Genomic DNA, 17746 nt, shown 5'->3' on the forward strand with positions numbered 1-17746 from the left:
TTGAGTGTTGATGAAAGCACCACATCCGTGCATATTAGATATTTCTTAAACTAATATACCCTGTCAAGCCGGGTCATCACAATCATGTCGCAACCTCTGTCATGCGTGTCAGATATAGTGTTCATTAGAAGCGCCGGAATGGCCCAAAAAGAATTCTGGGGCTATACGTGCCAATACCACGATATAATTATGATCGAAGCACGCCGTAGTGAGGGACTCCAGATTAATTTTGACCACTTGGAGTTCTTTAATGTGCACCCGATGCACGTTACACGGGCGTTCTTGCATTTCGCCCCATTGAAATGTTGCCGCTGCAGCCGGGACTTGATCCTGCGCCTTCGGGCTTAGCAGCGCAGCGCCGTAGCCACTGGGTCATCACAGCGGGTTCCCGGAATGGATCCGCCTGGCTTTGTGGAGTTCAGAGTCCTAATTACAATGGGGCACGACGTCCACTTGGTGTTATTAGCATAAAGGTATGTATAAAATTTCTGCACAAAATCACAGGGGGCAGGGAAAGCGACAAATGTAGGCTCTGTTCAGAAACAGGAACACTAACACACATAATGTGGGAATGCACCTCGCTCCCGTTCTCTCATCCCCCCGTCAGCAGCGAGACTGACTGGACAGCCTGGCTCAGTTCCGGGGACGTCGACCGACAACTTGAACTGGTGGACTGGGCGGAAAAGGCCAAGCAGGCCCAGGGCCTTACTTGAGCCCTAACCCTCAGCCACGTCCCTCTTTACCCTTCCCCCTTTTAATAAAGTTTATCACCACCACCACCACGAATAACTATACAAAGCGCAACAATTGAGGTGCGCGGGAATTTTGCGTGTGCAGGTCCTTTGTTGACACTTATATAAAAATGACGACGTGTGATGAATTTTATTCCCGGACATATATTAATTAATTATGTCATTTTGCTTTGCTAATGATGAGAATGGGCTTATAATGCGTCTCCTGCAATGCTCCCGTTCTTCTCTTTACCTGCGTTACAATCTTCTGTTACCTTTTGTCCTATATGGGGCATCAGAATGAGCGCTTTGTCAGAATAAAAGCCACCATTGGTGTGCTTGAATGAATGAGAAAAAGCATGTTCGCCAGCTGATCGATGAAAAGGAAAATACTAAAAAGAAATTCAGAAATCATCAACGATGATTGTCAATGTAGGCGAATAGCTGAACTCTCCCAGAAAGCTATTCCCTTTATTAAGGTGGCTTTTTTATTCCTCGTATCTCTTACAAACTTAGCAGTTCGTGCACGCTGAGACACGCTCGCGTACGCGATGCACACCTCGAGTTTTTCTGTTTGATACCTCCAGTGGGTGAGTGAAAAATAGTGCTATAAAGAAATACGTGAATGATAGTCAGATCGAACATCCGTCTTCCATTACAGCAGGCCAATGCTCTAACCATTAGGCCACGATTGTACGTGTGTATCTAACGTGCCAGATTAGCCACGTCGGCGAAAAGTGCTCCAGATAGGCCTATGTTTTTATCGACCAACGTACATCGTTTGTCAAAAATTAAAGGTCGCATCCGAATTAACCCGTTATGGCGTTCTACCGCGGAGCACGAGGGCGCGGGCTCTATTTCCATAGTGACAGAGTGAAAAAAATGCTAGCGTATACCGAGCATTGGGTGCACGTTAAAGAACGCTAGGTGGTTCAAAATAACTCGGAGCCCTCCACTACAGCGCTTTTCTAGCGCGGGTTCTACTTCGAGGTGTCATCATTCAATAAGCGACTTCTTTTTCCGCAAACCACGACAGCACAGAGGGCTGGGGCTTTATTCAGAGGAACGACGAATTTTCCATTTTCGTCTCAACACGATGAAGCATGCCTAATGAAATTTCAGATTTTTAAAATCGCATACTATATAATTACACCACAGAATGGCGCAGTTTGGGCTTAAAAGCTTAAACCTTAGCAGCACTCGTCGACAGCAATCACTGTGGGCCGCTGGCTTCGAAACTATTTCTCTTCGTTACGCACTGATCAGCTCAATTCACTGTCTCTTCAATACGCAACAAAATGTAACTTTATTGAGCGCCTCTCTGTTTCGCCTTGAAGTGCTTCATAGATTGTTCTCGTACGGCACTGGAACGCCCACCATAGCTTCGGCGAGGTAGTCGATATAGTCTTTCTTCAGCTTCCTTTGCAGTATGTCCGAAGAGGCGAATGCGTAGCCGAATTTCATGGCTCCGTTCTCGGTTAGGTTACCGAGGTTTGTATACTTTAGCGCCGGCTCGAGCTTGCTGCGCACGGTCAGCTTTACGTCGGGGTAGCGGCGAGCCCCGATCTCGGCGTGAAGCGAAGCCAAAGTCGGGGAAAACGTGGCCGTCACGCCGAACACGTCCGGCCGACCACCCAGATAGCGCTGGTAGGACGTGAACTGGACCGCCAGGTTGTCGAGGAGAAGACTGCACAGCACTAACACGCGTCCGGATGGCAGCGTCTTGGCCTCGGCACAGTCGCCGGACCGGTTCACCTTGCTCAGACCTATCACCTTCACGTCTTTGATGTTCGCTGTCCAGTCGCTGCGGATAAAATTTCCCAGTTTCGTGTAGCGCTCTGGGGCGTTCACCGGGTCCAACTCGGCGTACTTCTGCATCCGTTCCTCCAACACGGTGTCCATGAAATAGTTCGTCTCTTGCACAGTGGCACCCATGGCACCTGCAAAAGAACAGATACATTGTTACGCCTCGCACTTCTGTCGATTATTGAGTATGCCACTTCAGCGAATATTATTCCATCTCTCAAAGTGTTGCGCATCGTTCTATCGCGGTCTGTAGACCTGTGCCCTTAGCTTGTAAGGGCGTCCTTCTGTTCGTGTGCCGCATGTGTGCCTGATATGTATTCACTTGCATACTTATGTTGTGCGTTTACTCTGGGCCTGCGTGCTATACCACGCTAGAAGAATTTAGTAACCACGAGATAGCGCACGTGCCTTTTCTTCCTTCTAATGTTTCCTATTCCAGTTTTCTTATTCATACTTTTACTGTTGTCATAGTCTGAGTATACGTAGCCCACAATCGGAGACAGTAGCGCATTCTTTTCTTTTTCATTTCCTTGGGCCATACTCATCTGTCCTTATAATAGCATTTTAGGTTAGACCAGCTCAATATTATAAAGAACGCTGGACTAATGGCAGATTCTTGCGAATAATCATTGGTCGAGACATCTGCTAAAGACCTTAGATAGCCATGCAAAAAAAGAAATGGCCCCCGAGGGCCATATGCCTATTCCAATTTCTTGTGGGGGAAACGTGTGTCGTGTCGGTGCACACGACGTTGCAACTGTACAGGACACTGTTTCTTGGGCATCTACGGTACAGCTTGCCTGTACTGACCAGTACTTGCAGAACTAATACATAGAATCGAAAGTGCTTGATCCCAGTCATTCGGGGTTCTTCTTGGATTGTCACGTCTTGGCGGAAACTATATCGATTACTCAGGACTTCGCTGTCGCGACTCACATTGCTATGTAAGTGCTCAGAGCGCACATCAGGCACTTCGCCCGTATCCTCTCCCACCATCTCGTCTCCCTTCCATAAGACGGATATATATATATATATACACACACGCACAGCTAGAGGATCAGTTGGAGAAGGTGGAAGCACGTGCCTCTTGCTGCTCAATTTCACTTATGCGTGGGCTGATGCGCTATGAGTGATGACAATTACTAAACAAAAACTACTCATCAAGATAGAAAAATAAAAAAAGATCCAGAATACGGACCTCATACGGACCCCATACCTCTTTCTGTCAGACAATATAGGCTTATCACGCCTGCGTCCCTGCCGATTATATGCCAGTGGGGAGCCCTCCTTTATGCTTGGCTCAGCCGCAAGACCGACTTTGAGTGCCAGGAATTCAGGAAAAAGTAGAATTTTCATCGCTATAGTTAACAAGCAGCTCTCTCTATACTCCTGATGTACGAGACATACAGAGAGACAACCTTCGTATTTACACTTATGGCGCGACCACTGTGGGCGTACCTGAGGGATCTGTGATCATCCCTGAAAAAAGCCATCCATCACCGCAAACCTAAGACGGCTTACCGGACAGCGTCCACATCTGCAATGTTCGCTGCTCTCCGTGGCACACTTCCTGCGACCCCTCAGCAACCGCTTCTAAAATGGAGCATGTTCACTAATTCTGTAGGGCGGCACTACAAGTATGCTATCCGTCTAACAACGTGGACCATATGACCAAGTAGAAATTGATTTGTTCTTCGTTCGAGTAATTGTGCAAGCCATTTTGGGGAATGGGCTAAATAACAGGCGGAAGGAAAGGTCAAGGATATAAAATAATTTTGAGAAATACAAGAAAAAATAAACAACTAAACTTTAAAATTATGTTGCCAGGTACGGGTATGCATTAAACAATAATGAATGCGTAAATATTAATGTAAAGAAAAAAGCCATATAAGAGAAAGGGGAGAAATTTGTATGCATTTCTTTTTGCCTCACCTAGAATATCGCAAGTAGCGTCACATAGGTTCCGTATAGCTAGAACTCACACATAAAACTACCAAATAGTGTTTGAATTTCGAGAGGTTATTCATCCTCTTGCCATGGGCACGCCATCTTCATCATCGTCGTATTTGCCAAACCATCACGCGCGTACCTCTTGTAATGCCACGCGTATACGAAGTTGTTTTTTTAGCTGCACCAAAATTTTAAAGATATCCTGTGGCACATAACACAATTTTAACCCTTGAGCTAAATTGCTAGATGAGGCGGCCATCACTTCCACGAGTAATCAACATGCTTAAATGAACAACCAAGAAAATTAACCTTTTAATTCATTTGTTCACGGCACATATATTTCAATTTACGAACTGCAGCCGGTGAGTTCGCAAGACCTATCCACTTGGACAGAATTCTGAGCACTACACGACTTTCGAGTTATAATTTTCAAACTGTCCGGCAAAATACACTGGCGTTCCAGTTACTTTTCACTGGCACTTTATTCATATTTCTAGTTTTTCTTTACAAAATGCGAAAAGAAACCTAAGGGCTAAAGTCTGAAGGCGCACGCCTGCCCTTGACAAGGAGCTTCACCCCCAGTAGGACATTTACTCTAAACAACATCGACGACATGCTGGCATACGTTATACATATACACAACGCTGAATGTTATAAAATTAAGCATAACTGAAGAAGATATACATGTCAATAATGGTAATAAAATACTTTCAAATGCTACAAGCAAGATACAAAACACGCACATAAACGTATATGCGAGAAGAAAAAAAATTAAAAAAAAAATGAAAAAGAGCGCCCCGCCTCCCAAGACAGGTGCATAATTCCTCATAAATGAATAGTGCTGATGCACTTACATACAATAAAATAAACCTCTACTTATGATAGTAACTCATCTGTAAGGTAACTTTTCAAACCTTTTAGTGACACCGTCTGCTTCACCTCTTTTAGTAAGCTATCATTTTGATTTAGAATATATGAAATCTGATATTTTAAACTTTGCAAACCGTAATTCGTTCTACGTTTTGATAGTCAGTAATGTACGTACCTTTCTATAATTGAAGCTCTTATTCGTATGGAGATAAGTTTGTTCAAGTGTCTGGTAGGGTTTCTTTATTTCCCTATTAGGTACCTTCCTATCTTACGTGTGTACAGTTTGTTATTGCTTAATAGGGTATATTTTGAAATAAAATGTTTTGTGCTTTCACTAAAGCTGAACTACTCAAGAGCGCGAATAGATTTCTTTTGTAGAGGAATGGCGGGCTTAAGTCATTAACGCCGCTCGTGGACAGGAACGCGTGGGCCGATCCCGGAGATAGTGCAATACCGGGCCGACCGGCGGCGGAAGTGAAGCAGACTTCAAGCAAGCACTCCGCCAACTTCCAAAACCAAGTTTAATAATTTGGGTTCAAATAGAACCACATACATTGGGCGTTGTAAGAGTCGGTCTTCATGCGCTTTATTTGTTTTAAATCCTGTTTGATGAATAATGAGATGGGGAAAACAGTGTGTCGACGACGCCTGTGCGCGTGGCCTGCGCTTCTGTAGTTATGACGTCACGCGAGTCGGAGGTGCTGGCGGGGCTACAGCAGCGGTTGCGGCAGATGCGTCGGAGGTATACGGTGACCGTGACGGCGCTTGTGTCGGTGTAGTGTGGTGCCGCATGAAAAAAAAAAACAACGTATGATTCCATGATGTATGCTGCCCAAACAGCTTCACTTGTAATCCGTCCCCATGTGAATGTTGCGGCTCTACAATTTTTTTCGAAATGGGTCAATTCCACCTAAGCAGAATTTGAGAAAACGTAAAGGTTTGTTATCGGACCGCAACGCTATAAAAGCAATTATATGATACATTTTACATGTTAGCTAGAGCTACATTACAGTGACAAGTAATGCAAAAATTATGCAGCACATTTGACCAATATTCGCACGTAAAGTTGGGATTTGACTATTTTTGATTTAAAACACTCGAGTCGATGCGGCTTCGGTCAGAAAACATTATTGAAAACGACTTTCAGAACGGTCTGATGCTATCTTAGTAGAAAAGCAAGCAGAACATTGGCAATTAAGTGCACTGCTATGCTTCATGAACACTGAGAATAACATTTGGAGAGAGCGAATTCGTCTGCTTGAAAGCATTGAGAGCGTCGTTTGTAATGTCTCATAGGATCTTTTTCTTGAGCATCATTGAAGGGTGTAACAAAATCAGGGATACAACTTGCAAAGAGACTGCCATAGTTCCTCGATCACATAGTGATCTCCTATAGGGTGCGTGGATTTGACTCATTTTGATCCGTACACCAGCAGGATGGCTCATTCTCGATTTGAACCAGGATCTGCAGTGTGCGCCTGTGTTGCTTGCTTTATTTGATCCAATTACTTCTGATAGGTTTTTTGGAGGAAAGCTAATTATATGTGCTTATCATTGGATCATAATTTTAACTAGTTCTGGTTTCTGAAATTGGCTCATTACGAAAAAAAAAAAGAACTCTTCGTGTATGCGCCACAGCAAAAGTATACGGACCATGGTATGTAGCATAGAATTGCGAACTGCAGCTTGAACTTTACTGAAAGAGTGCAGTAAACTCATCACTTTCATGCCATGCGCTTAGGTTTCCTAAAATGTCACATTATGCTCTTTATTTTTTTTTTTCCGGCAATTGAGAGTCCATTCATTGGGCTCCTTGCACCGGCCAGACGGCCAGATGGCGTAGACAGAAAAGTAGCGGACTGCAAAAAACGCGCGTACACTTATATTTACATGGGTTTTGTCAATATAAGTGCGGAGAACTTCACTGCGACATCTCTCACAGCCTCACTTTTGCTTTGGAACGTTAAGCCCAATGAACCAAACAAAGAGTTTTTTTCTTATTATTATTGCTGAGTTGCAGACCTTAGCGAGAAGTTTACTGCGATTCATTGGTTAGAAACCAAGGGAGGGAGGCAAAATGCAGAACACCGCCTGGCTCTTCGTAGATTAAAAAAAAAAAAATATCGTGCTCAAGTCTCATGTCACTGAGAGTTGTTAACTTGATCCTTCTTTTTTTAGTATATATATTTGGCAACGCAAGGTGGATATTACCTTTTTTCTTTTAAATACCATCAACCTCATCAAAACAGGTTTAGTTCCGGTCACGTGGTGACATGAAAAAGCGTGGGACGTCCCGTGGCGCCAGCCGGAGCGCCTATAGCTACGCGCGAGGCGATCTCGGCTGGCTGCCCGCACTTAGTCATTGGGGCTGGTCGACAGCGTATTCACAGGTTCACATGGTTCTGTGTTTTTTTCATGCAACTGCATTTAGTCGCCGCAAGAAACGTTTTCTGGTGTGACTTTTTACCACGTGACGATCAAGATGTGGTTACGCGCGCTCCTGACGCGCTCGGCTTGACACCGCGCTGAAAATGAGCTGGAACTCTTCGTGCCAGCGTGCCTTAAATGAGAGCTTTCGATTTGTTCTAAAGACCGATTTCTTATGAGCTCGTCGTTAGCTACAAACTTTGAACAGGCATTGACGGCCTAACGTCGCTAATTAAAATTTGAATTGATAAATCTTTAGGTAGGCCACTAATAGATCCAACAGAGAATTTTTGTTTTCGTCCACCCTCGTTGCGAATGTTATCGTGTCTCGATTCCCCTATGTTTAGTACGTATTTAGAGACAGCCGTCGCTGAAACACCCGGTAGTGCATGCCTTCACATCCCGAATGGCTCCACGTATCATTCGTTCAACGTGAACGCGCGTTTTCATTTAACTTAATAAAGAAAAAAAGAGAGTAAGGAGGATAGCCCCATCTACGAGTATAGGCTAACGATAACAGCCTTGATCGGGGACGTAAGCCACGCTTACCTGCAGAGGCGGTAGAGAATACCCTATGCATGTCGTTAGAGAGAAAGAGGAACGTCTTCAATTGGAACTGAAGAAGTTACGTGCTTTTATAACGTTAAATACCTCGCTTTATTACGATTTGGTGCTGCTTTGAATAAAAAAAAGAAGGTGGGGTAGAGAGGGAAAGTGATCCCTGTAATTTGTTCTCGGCAAGAAATGGTTGACAGACACACTTTGTCCCCAAGGAAAACTAGAAGAATGTATACGTTCACGTCACAGTTAACAGAATTTACAGCCGTGCTTTCTTCTTTGATAAGGTATAGCCCAAGGCTGGGAATATATATATATATATATATGTATATATATATATATATATATATATATATATATATATATATATATATATATATATATATATATGTGTGTGTGTGTGTGTGTGTGTGTGTGTGTGTGTGTGTGTTTTCTTTTCTTTTTTCCTTTCTATTTTCTTTGGGGGGGGGGGGGGGTTGATTTTCTGTGTGACAACTCAAAGTGTCGTTTTTGGCTGTATAAATAAGGTCATTGCGTACGGCTTGTCGAAATTTTTGCGCAAAGTTATGCTGGAAGCTTTCCGTCGTACTCTAGTCACGTCAAGAAAATCTCGTACCTTTGTTCAATATACTGGTTCGCATCTGTGTCGTGAGTTAAACAGCTTCGCTGGTCATCCACCTTCACAGAGGGGAATGGCTCACGAGTTTTCTTTTCTTTCTTTTTTTTTGCAAAGTTGCGCTTCTCACTGTGGAGAAATTACCGGTGGTGTGTGGCTTCCATGCACGCATAAACGTAGCCAAATACATTTCTCAAACGCTGATAAATAACAGCATTTATGCAAAGCACACAGGTGATCGCGGGTCTGACCGGCGATTCGCAAAGTCGGGCTATAAATACTGACACCACTGGCATCTTGCCTTGCGGGGTTTGACTCTGCGCCGTCTGTATACGTATAGTACGTTCTCTGTAGTGTACACATGTCGTCGGCTAAATGTTTTATTAGTGACATCATGGCAATGTTGCAGTAGCGAACACACTCAAAGAGCAGTGTTGACTTGTACGCATTCTACCTTGGACGCACTTGTTTACGATGAGAGCGCAGCTTTCTTTTTTTTTTTTTTACTTGTTAGGAATGAAAAAATTACCTTGCAAACATATGCTAGCTACTTCCTGACAAACGCTACGACTTCCTCTTAAGATTGTATGTACAAAATATCAATAGCCTGATCCTTCCGGTTAACAGTATATATACAACGATTTTTTTGGCGTAACTGAGATTGATACAACACCTAATACGACCTTTAGCGTAGTTGAGGCTATGTGAGTCCCATCCCTTACCATGTTCATGGTCTCAGGTGATATACAATTCACAACGTGGATCTGCATGACCTGCGCGTAGCAACGCAGGACGCGTGTTACTCAAGTGGGCCATCTTGTGTTAAGGTCCAAGACATTTTTTGTTGTTTTTGTTTGCATAGAAGGTTCATAAATAATTTCGCTTTATAATGCTGTTTATAAGAAAACATGCTAGAATAATCAGCCCTTTTTCTGTATGCACAGAGAGCTCGCTCGAAGCCCTTTGCACAAGGAACATGCTGGACTCACGGGGAGAATGAATCCGGCAAAAGGCACTGCACATGCCCGAACAGGTAAACAAACAAAACACACGTGATTAAATTCGCAGAGCACATTGTCGGCTAATTTTGTGAAGTTCGTCCCGACCACCCTGTAGTATCTCACCAGGCAAAGATGATCGCACCTGTCTGGATACGATGAGCAAAAAAGAAAATTTTCAGTTTGTGCAGTAGCGTTAGGATGAATTCACGTGCCATTGTTTTTCATTACCAGGGCAGGGGCGCAATCCTCCATGAAAATGGCTGATTGTCTCGCTACTTTACCACCCTTACTAAAAGGTATATAGGGCGTCCCACGTAACTTGAGCCAAACTTTAAAATATATATGCAAATGCCACGTAGCTGGACAGAACCAAGGTAAAGTTGTTTTCCGTCGCTTGGAAATACTCAGATTATATTTGCATTCCGCCTACTTATATAACTAGCCTTAATTAATTAATCAACTTCTCAAATATTGCAATTACGTGTAAAAGGGTCAGTGAGAAAATTGTATAGCAACATGAAAAACTCCTGATACAGCTTCCTGTTAATTGCTCAATACGAGCTACATAGAAAAGTGTTTTTCCAAGCATGAGAGAAGCCCGGGAATACATGCAAAATTGCCGCGCTACTGGCTGCTCGTCACACCTTGCGTGTATTCGCGTGCTTCTCTCATGCTTGGAAAAACACTTTTATGTAGCACGTATTCCAACAGAAATCTGTAGCGGGAGTTTTTCATGTTCTTCATGCAGTTAGGCGGAATGCAAAAAATAAACTCGGTGCCTCCAAGCGACGCAAACATTACCTTGGTTCTTTCAAGTTACGTGGGATTTGCATATTTTTAACGTTTGGCTCAAGTTACGTGGTACGCCCAGTATATATACACCGTTTTTTCGTAGGCGCCGCCATATTGCGAACGCAGTGGCGCTGCCTATATATGAGCAGCGCCATACTTGCTTGGGTGAAAGCGGTGTTTTGCATGGCAGGTATAGGCTCGGCGCAAGGTTAAGGCGCTTGTTTTCACGGTCGTGCGGTCTGTTTAGTGTGACGTGCGTCTTCTACGTGGTAAACGGTTCTGTGAGACGTGCTGAAGTGGTTTAAGGCGTCATGGCCGGAGTTTCTGCTGGCGTTGAGGTGGACGGAACACGCAGCGCGATGTGTGCGCGCATATTTGAGCCTACAATCAGCCTCGGAGATCATTTGTGTATTTCTGAATGTTCCATTCACTAATGTGACCTTATTGCAGTATTATCCTCTATTTCAAAGCTGCGGTTTAGGAGCCATGAAACATACGCGACGATCGCAACAGCGTGGCTACCGTTCTGCTATGATAGGAGATATGATGTTATACTTTGACAAGCGTTCAAACTGTTCGCTGCAGGTTACATTGTGTGACTACTTGGTTCGATGGATGAGATTTCCGCCCCTGAATAAAATAGTTTTGTAAAGTAATAGCAGCGTACCCTACAGTCTTAATTAAGCTTGTCCAGCAAAGGGACTGTTTACGAACTGCGCGAGCGTCCTAAGCAGTGGTATGTGCTGGATTACAGATATACTTGTTCTATATACGGCATGGTCCAAGCATACGGCATCAGCGCTTATATATCTATAAACCTTGTGCGGCGTGACTATGCGAGGTCGTACTGCGGCGTTAGCCCGTTTTCTCTTGCTTTTTCGAGAAAGAGGATGATAACCGAATTTTTTTGGGGGGGTTGTGTTCGTTCCGTTCTGTACGACGCACTCACACATATTACGGAAATTCTGTTCCTCAAAAATAGCCATCGCATTCTTTTTATGCGAACCCTCTCATAGATTATGGCTGTATGCAGGCCCAAAAGGCAATGCCGAAGCGCACAGCTTACATATGTATCGTGCTGGTTCACCAACCGCAGTGATCGCTCTGTTGAGCAGCGCCATCGGTTTCATGCAGGAAAGCTAGCGTAGACATGTAGTAATTTCAAGCCTACTAGACTTGGAATGCGCGAGAACGATGCCGGTGCATCACAAATATTTGATAGCGCCTGCCGCTTAGATATTTCGTGGTTGCCTTAGGTTGGCCGTGCACGAGCATGCGCTCTTATGTTTTACTCCCTACGACAAGCGATCAGACAATGAGCTGATTTATCATTTAATCCTGGTAATACAGAGATATCGGGCTTCTTTGTTGAATTAAAACCGATATAAGCAAAATAGTTCACAACACATACACACACCGCGACTGATAATGTGCGTACACCGCGGCTGATAAAGCGCGTCACATTTTTCCGCCCCCAAGACATATTTCCGCCTACTGTAGTTACCGATGCACCGAAAGGCTTCCCTGACAACCTTATATGAACGGGCATGGCGTAAATTTCACAAAGTACGATCTAAAACAGCGATACTTTCAAGCAGCGCCGCGCCGGTTCGCCTAAGCCAGAGAGGAGGAAAGGCTCTCCGCGCGCCCTATCCTCCTCGCCCGATGAAAAGGTCTATAGGTAGGAATTCTTGCAACCACTTTTTTTAATTTGAAGTTCCTGAAGGCGTGGTATGCATACGGGACCCCTTTTTTAGTGTTGCATTGAACAAAACATAAGTGTTCATGAATGAATGAGGAAACATGAGCTACATATATCTACGTAAAGAATATTTCATAGCGTGATTGAAAAATCACGTAGTGTAGGGCACAAAACACTGAGATGAGTTAGCTAATCGGTGACATGTCAATGATAACAAAAGTTATCTCCATAGGTGTTTTCTTGTTTCGTAGGTACGTGCTATTTTCAGTTTGAAGAGCCATGAAAATGAAGGGATCGAAATGCACATACCAGCACAGAGCACAGCTAGAACTGCGAGCCGTATCATTGACACTGCAAAAAAAAAAAAGTAGAGGTGGCAACGTGAACAGAGTTGTGCGCTGAATAACAAAAGGAGATGGTTATGAATCTTAATAAAATGAAAAAGAAATACATACCTAACTAGCGGAAGGACTAAGCCCTTGTCTGCTAGTGTTTCCGATGGTATGAAGCAACTTTGGGAAGGTTGATTTATTATCTCGAGACACTCTGCGAGCGACAATTCATGTGATTGCAATTGTCGCACGGGGCGGCCTATCGCAGAGTGAAAGCCGCGATAAAAACATAAAAATGGCGCACGATAGCAGCGGTAAAGTCTGGCCGTTGTCAGCAAGGGCTCACTTCGCTCCACCTACATATCACGCATCCCTGCGCAGCGTCGCACAAGTGCCGTGCCCGAGGAGTAGCTGGCGCCGCGATTACTGCTTCCATCATTTGCGCGCTCACTTACTTGAAACGAGCTCCCTCGCTTTATCGTCATCAAGGAACAAAGCGCCAAAGTGAATCTTTTAACAGTGCAGGGCAGATATGTTGGTTGTCCTCTGATGCGATACTGTTGGCAGCTGCAATCACTTGTCAAAGAAGTAGTGAACTGACTAGTACATGGGCTGTTTTCACAACTGAATTCTTCATTGTCGAAAATTTCAGCCAGCAAAAGAGTCTGTTGTGAGAACAGTGCCTGTTGTGACTATACCCTAATTTTTTAGAGCGCAGCTCTTAGGTGCCCGTTCCTAGGTTAAGCGTCGCCGTCCCTCGGCGTAACTGCGCGAACGTGCTCGTGCCACTGCTCACGCGTTCGTCGTCGTCTTCTTCGACAGCTGGCTCCGATGCCGCTCCTCATACCAGCGTTCCCGTACTGCCCCTTCCTCTGCGAAGGCGCTGACGGCACTGGCCCACTGCCAGTCGGTGCGGTGATTTCGGTCTGAAATTTTTTACCTCAGTGTATCGCGAAATGAAAACACATAGCGCGCTGCGCTCGAATTTCGCATTAGGGAGTATCGTAATCGTCGGACACTTTTAGCCTCGCCTTGTGGCGCTACCGAAAGCAGCTATATATCAGCTTCAACTTTCCCAGTTTTCTGTCTTTTTGTTTATAGTCACTTAGCTTAATTAAGGACAATTTTATAGGAGTCATTCAATGAATACATTAAAAACAAGACTAGTCTTTTGCGTCAGAGTCGATACCAATTAAGCTGATAACATGGAACAGGATGGACAAACAGCGTCCGTCTGGAAGCTAACTGTTCAGCTATTCAGGGGTTCGATCGCGAGCTTCAGACTATACACACTGTCTTAACTATACTGAGCACTGGTGCCTGTGTGCCACCCGCCGCTGTCACAGTAGGCTGAAGCTTGCGCCCTCGCAATCGATGTGACAGCACAGCATAATGTCGTGTGTTTGCATGATTCCCATTCTTCCTTCGATTTATGAGTGGGAAGCAAGCGGGCGCATCTACTAGAAATTTGATGAAAGTGCGCGATATACGGCGACATTTGAGGAAACTGTGGTGACTTCCAAAAATACCTTGTCATCAGTGACCACCTCATTTCCGTTTATACATTTTCCACACAGTGAAGGCCAAGGGGAACGTCTTTAGCCATGTGTTGATTTCTGCAAAGCACTCCATGTTTAAATAAAATGGCACGTTCTGTCAGTCTCGTGCAAGACGCAGTGTTTCCTAGTATTTAAGGTGCACGTGTGAGCTGACCTTATATAGTAGAGTCGATTTGGGGAACTCGAGGTGAATTGCGTGTAAATTCTTGAGTCATTTGTTGCGTGAATCAAGGCTTTCATTATTTAATGCGATAATATTAGGCAGGTAAAAACGGGGCCGTGGCGGCGTTGTATAGCCGGGTTTGTAATTCGGGTGCCGATTCAGGAGGCAGTGTGCGCCAAAAGACGTGGGATGGTCAATCCTGACCAACACCTTCTATTGCTGTCCTGATATCAGTGCACGGTACGTCCTCGCAGGGATCTTAATGCGATGACATTATACGGACCAAACAACACCGTAGAGAGTAACGTCGTCGGCGGAGCAATTAGCCGAGTGCCGTGGTCGGCCGTAGGGGACATTGTAGACTCATGGAGAGCAGCGGGTAGACAGCAGCACTAGACATCAGCAATAGATCGTAAATGCCGCAATAACTCAAAGATAATTATGACTTTGGAGAAGATGCCACGTGGATGTGGATAGACAATTATCGAATGGCGGAGTTTCACAATGCTATCGCAATACTTTATCTCGAGTGAAGCATATGGACCTAAGAGTGTTTTCTTTCTTCTTTTTTTGGCGGCAAGGGCAGCCCCGCAGTGGATTCAAATGCGCAGTATGACGGAAGCAAGCACACGCGTGCTTGGATCATGCCACCGCCTGTCTTATCGAAACAGTGCCAAAATGCAGATTGATTGCTTGCTGCAAACTGGAAGCCCTAGTTTCAGAGCAAGTTTTGTAATTCCACATCAGGTTACAGAATGCAAGCGATTATGTTGGAAACAAAAATACGAAAAAAAGAACAACGCCATGATAGACTAGAAACAATCTTTTTATTAGGCTGGGAAACAATGATGCTTTTCAGTAAGTAAAGTTTCACTCCAAACAGGTCAAATTTCTCTGAGTTGTCTTAATTGCACAGAATACGCTACTTGCAAGAAAATATCGCACTTGGCTACTTTTCTTTTTTAAGGTAAAGTTTCAGGGAAACAATGAAAGAGACCGGCATATAAACAAGTTAGCTTGTGCAGTCGCCTACGAATTGATACAGAAACTAGAAAATTCACACGAGAACAGCTTAATTGGACCGACATGCTTGAGATAAATGACACTTATGTTGTTGACCTGAACTTCGTCGTGCAATACCACGTGTTTCTGCGACGGTTGTCTCAGATTAGAAAATATATGGGATTCGACACATAAATGTAATTTTTTATTGACCAAGATTCATAGCAGCGGCGGACGTCAATATGTGCGCGATAAATCTCCAATACAATATTAATTAACACAGTTTATCTTGTCAAGTATTATCGATGATCTTAAGAGGCGCGTTTTAAATGCAGAATTGAAGCCTACCAATACTCGAAGCATAAACTTATGCTAGAAACCCTGTGCCCTGCACCCTTTTCGAGATATAAGAACTCAAAATCTGCAGTGAAACACCCCAATGTGGTTCCAATTATTACATTTCAGCACTGTGAAAGAATGCAGCGGGGAAAACGCTAAACTGGAACAGCAACGCACTTCACAACAGATTCTGAGTATATATTTCTTGAAACTGGTGCAAGGCACATAATTTATCGCAGAAGCTTATTCCTCGAGTACTGAATGACTTATAATCTGTACTTACGTGTAGCGGTCGGGAGTAGAATAACTAACTAAAGACATAACTTCGGTAAGACGGGTGTTGTTGTTGCTGTTGGTGTTGGCCTGAGTGATTGTGGCACAAATCTACAGTTGGAGATTGGCCATGAATCGGGTGGTTAAATTAGACGGTTAAAAAACCAGTGTTGTCCGCCGCTTAATCCCGCTTCTTCTGCTTTTCCGCACTTCTGTGTTTCCTCTTCTTTCACATTCCAGACGCAGTCAGCTTCATTAAACATGCCTCTTAAAGTAACTTATTATGATGTGATTGGCGAATTAAAGAATAATATTAATAATAACTGAATTATTTTATTGTCACCCATACTCCCATGTTCGCCACTGCCATGAAATGAAGCCTGTGGGATCAGCAACTCGGTGAAAACTCGAAATGAAATAGATTGCTACAAAATACGGCGCCGTTTACATGACCGCGCGCTGCACACACATGGTCACTGCCACTCAACTCCATTCCAGCTTATATGCATTGAATCTATTCTGCTGAGCAGTGAAAATGGCAGCGTTCATCGTCGACATGTATACCCGGGGGAGTCGCCGCCATCTACGAGGTTGGAGTGGCAGTTCAACGAGGCGAGTTGCCCCGACCCGTCTTGTCGCTCGTATGGCCCTATCGGCTAGGATTTACATGAAACCGGCACAAGGGCGCCAACCCACCTGATAAGAGAACTAAATTCGACTCTTCCGAGCTAACAAAAACAACGCTAATCTGCGTTTACCTGCTCCCAATACGAGAATAAAGCAAGCCAGATACTATCTGGCTATACCTTTCCCTCATTTTACTCGGTATTTCTTGTCAGCACGCAATGCAGGCTAGCCAAATTTGTCTCCTTTTATTGCACATGTTCCCTGTGCCGTATAGTTTCCTACGATATTTCCTAGTGGGAACTCTGACGCTTTGATCGTTACGCAGCCACCATGGTAATGATAATTAGCACACCGATTTGTCTTATCTGCGTGCTCGTGGATTCCGACATTCATGTGGCTTCGTTTATTAGGCTTCATCCGCATTCACTGGACTACATTTCAAGCCAACCTATACTTTATTTAAAATGTAGAAGGCAATGAGACTGCGCAAAGACGCATAATCACTGCTAACTGCGGTGGTTCCGTTTGCCCATACGTGCATGGTGTAATGGTTTCAATATCGGGCTTCTGTGCTTAGAGTGCTCGAAACCTGTGGTCGGACACTTTTAGTAATGTTCGTTGAATTGGTTATAACGACATGCTTCGTCGGAAATGATCAGATTACAAAAGTCACGAAGCCGTTTAAATCCAGAAGGACAACGTTTAGGTAATTCCATGTACAAAGATCATTGCCGTACTGGCCGAACTGCCCCGCTTGCAGCTCCCGTAGACACTAGCTCCGGAGTTGCAGCAAATGTGCGAAACTCCATGCTCAGTAGACTCGCGATCCCCTGATTATCAGCTCGAGTGGTTTGGCAGTTCAAGAAAAAAAAACGGCGTTCCTATTTGTCTCAGCTTCATGCGTGCTCAGTTATTCTATTAAAATCTACGCTTGTCTATGTGCTCAACTGTCCGTGCTTTTTTTTTTTTAATCCAAATAAAAAGCTTTCAGAACTTGC

The 17746-nt window shown here is 44.2% G+C and overlaps 1 protein-coding gene across 2 annotated transcripts; it reads right to left on the minus strand.

The window, feature by feature from the left end:
* Positions 1–2013: 2013 nt before the first annotated feature.
* On the minus strand, positions 2014–13115 carry LOC126543802 (uncharacterized). 2 transcript variants are annotated; one of them, XM_055061518.2, is made up of 4 exons: positions 12909–13115; positions 12763–12804; positions 3968–4016; positions 2014–2671 (listed from the first exon to the last, which is right to left on the minus strand). In XM_055061518.2, the coding sequence occupies exon 4, from the start codon at positions 2664–2666 to the stop codon at positions 2073–2075; it is 594 nt and encodes a 197-aa protein (XP_054917493.1). In that variant the 5' UTR covers positions 2667–2671; positions 3968–4016; positions 12763–12804; positions 12909–13115; the 3' UTR covers positions 2014–2072. The 2 variants fall into 2 exon arrangements, with proteins under 2 accessions (XP_054917493.1, XP_050046885.1); XM_050190928.3 differs by lacking the exon at positions 3968–4016.
* Positions 13116–17746: the final 4631 nt, after the last annotated feature.

Source organism: Dermacentor andersoni, chromosome 1, assembly GCF_023375885.2.
Source record: "Dermacentor andersoni chromosome 1, qqDerAnde1_hic_scaffold, whole genome shotgun sequence".
NCBI classification, from domain to species: domain Eukaryota; kingdom Metazoa; phylum Arthropoda; class Arachnida; order Ixodida; family Ixodidae; genus Dermacentor; species Dermacentor andersoni.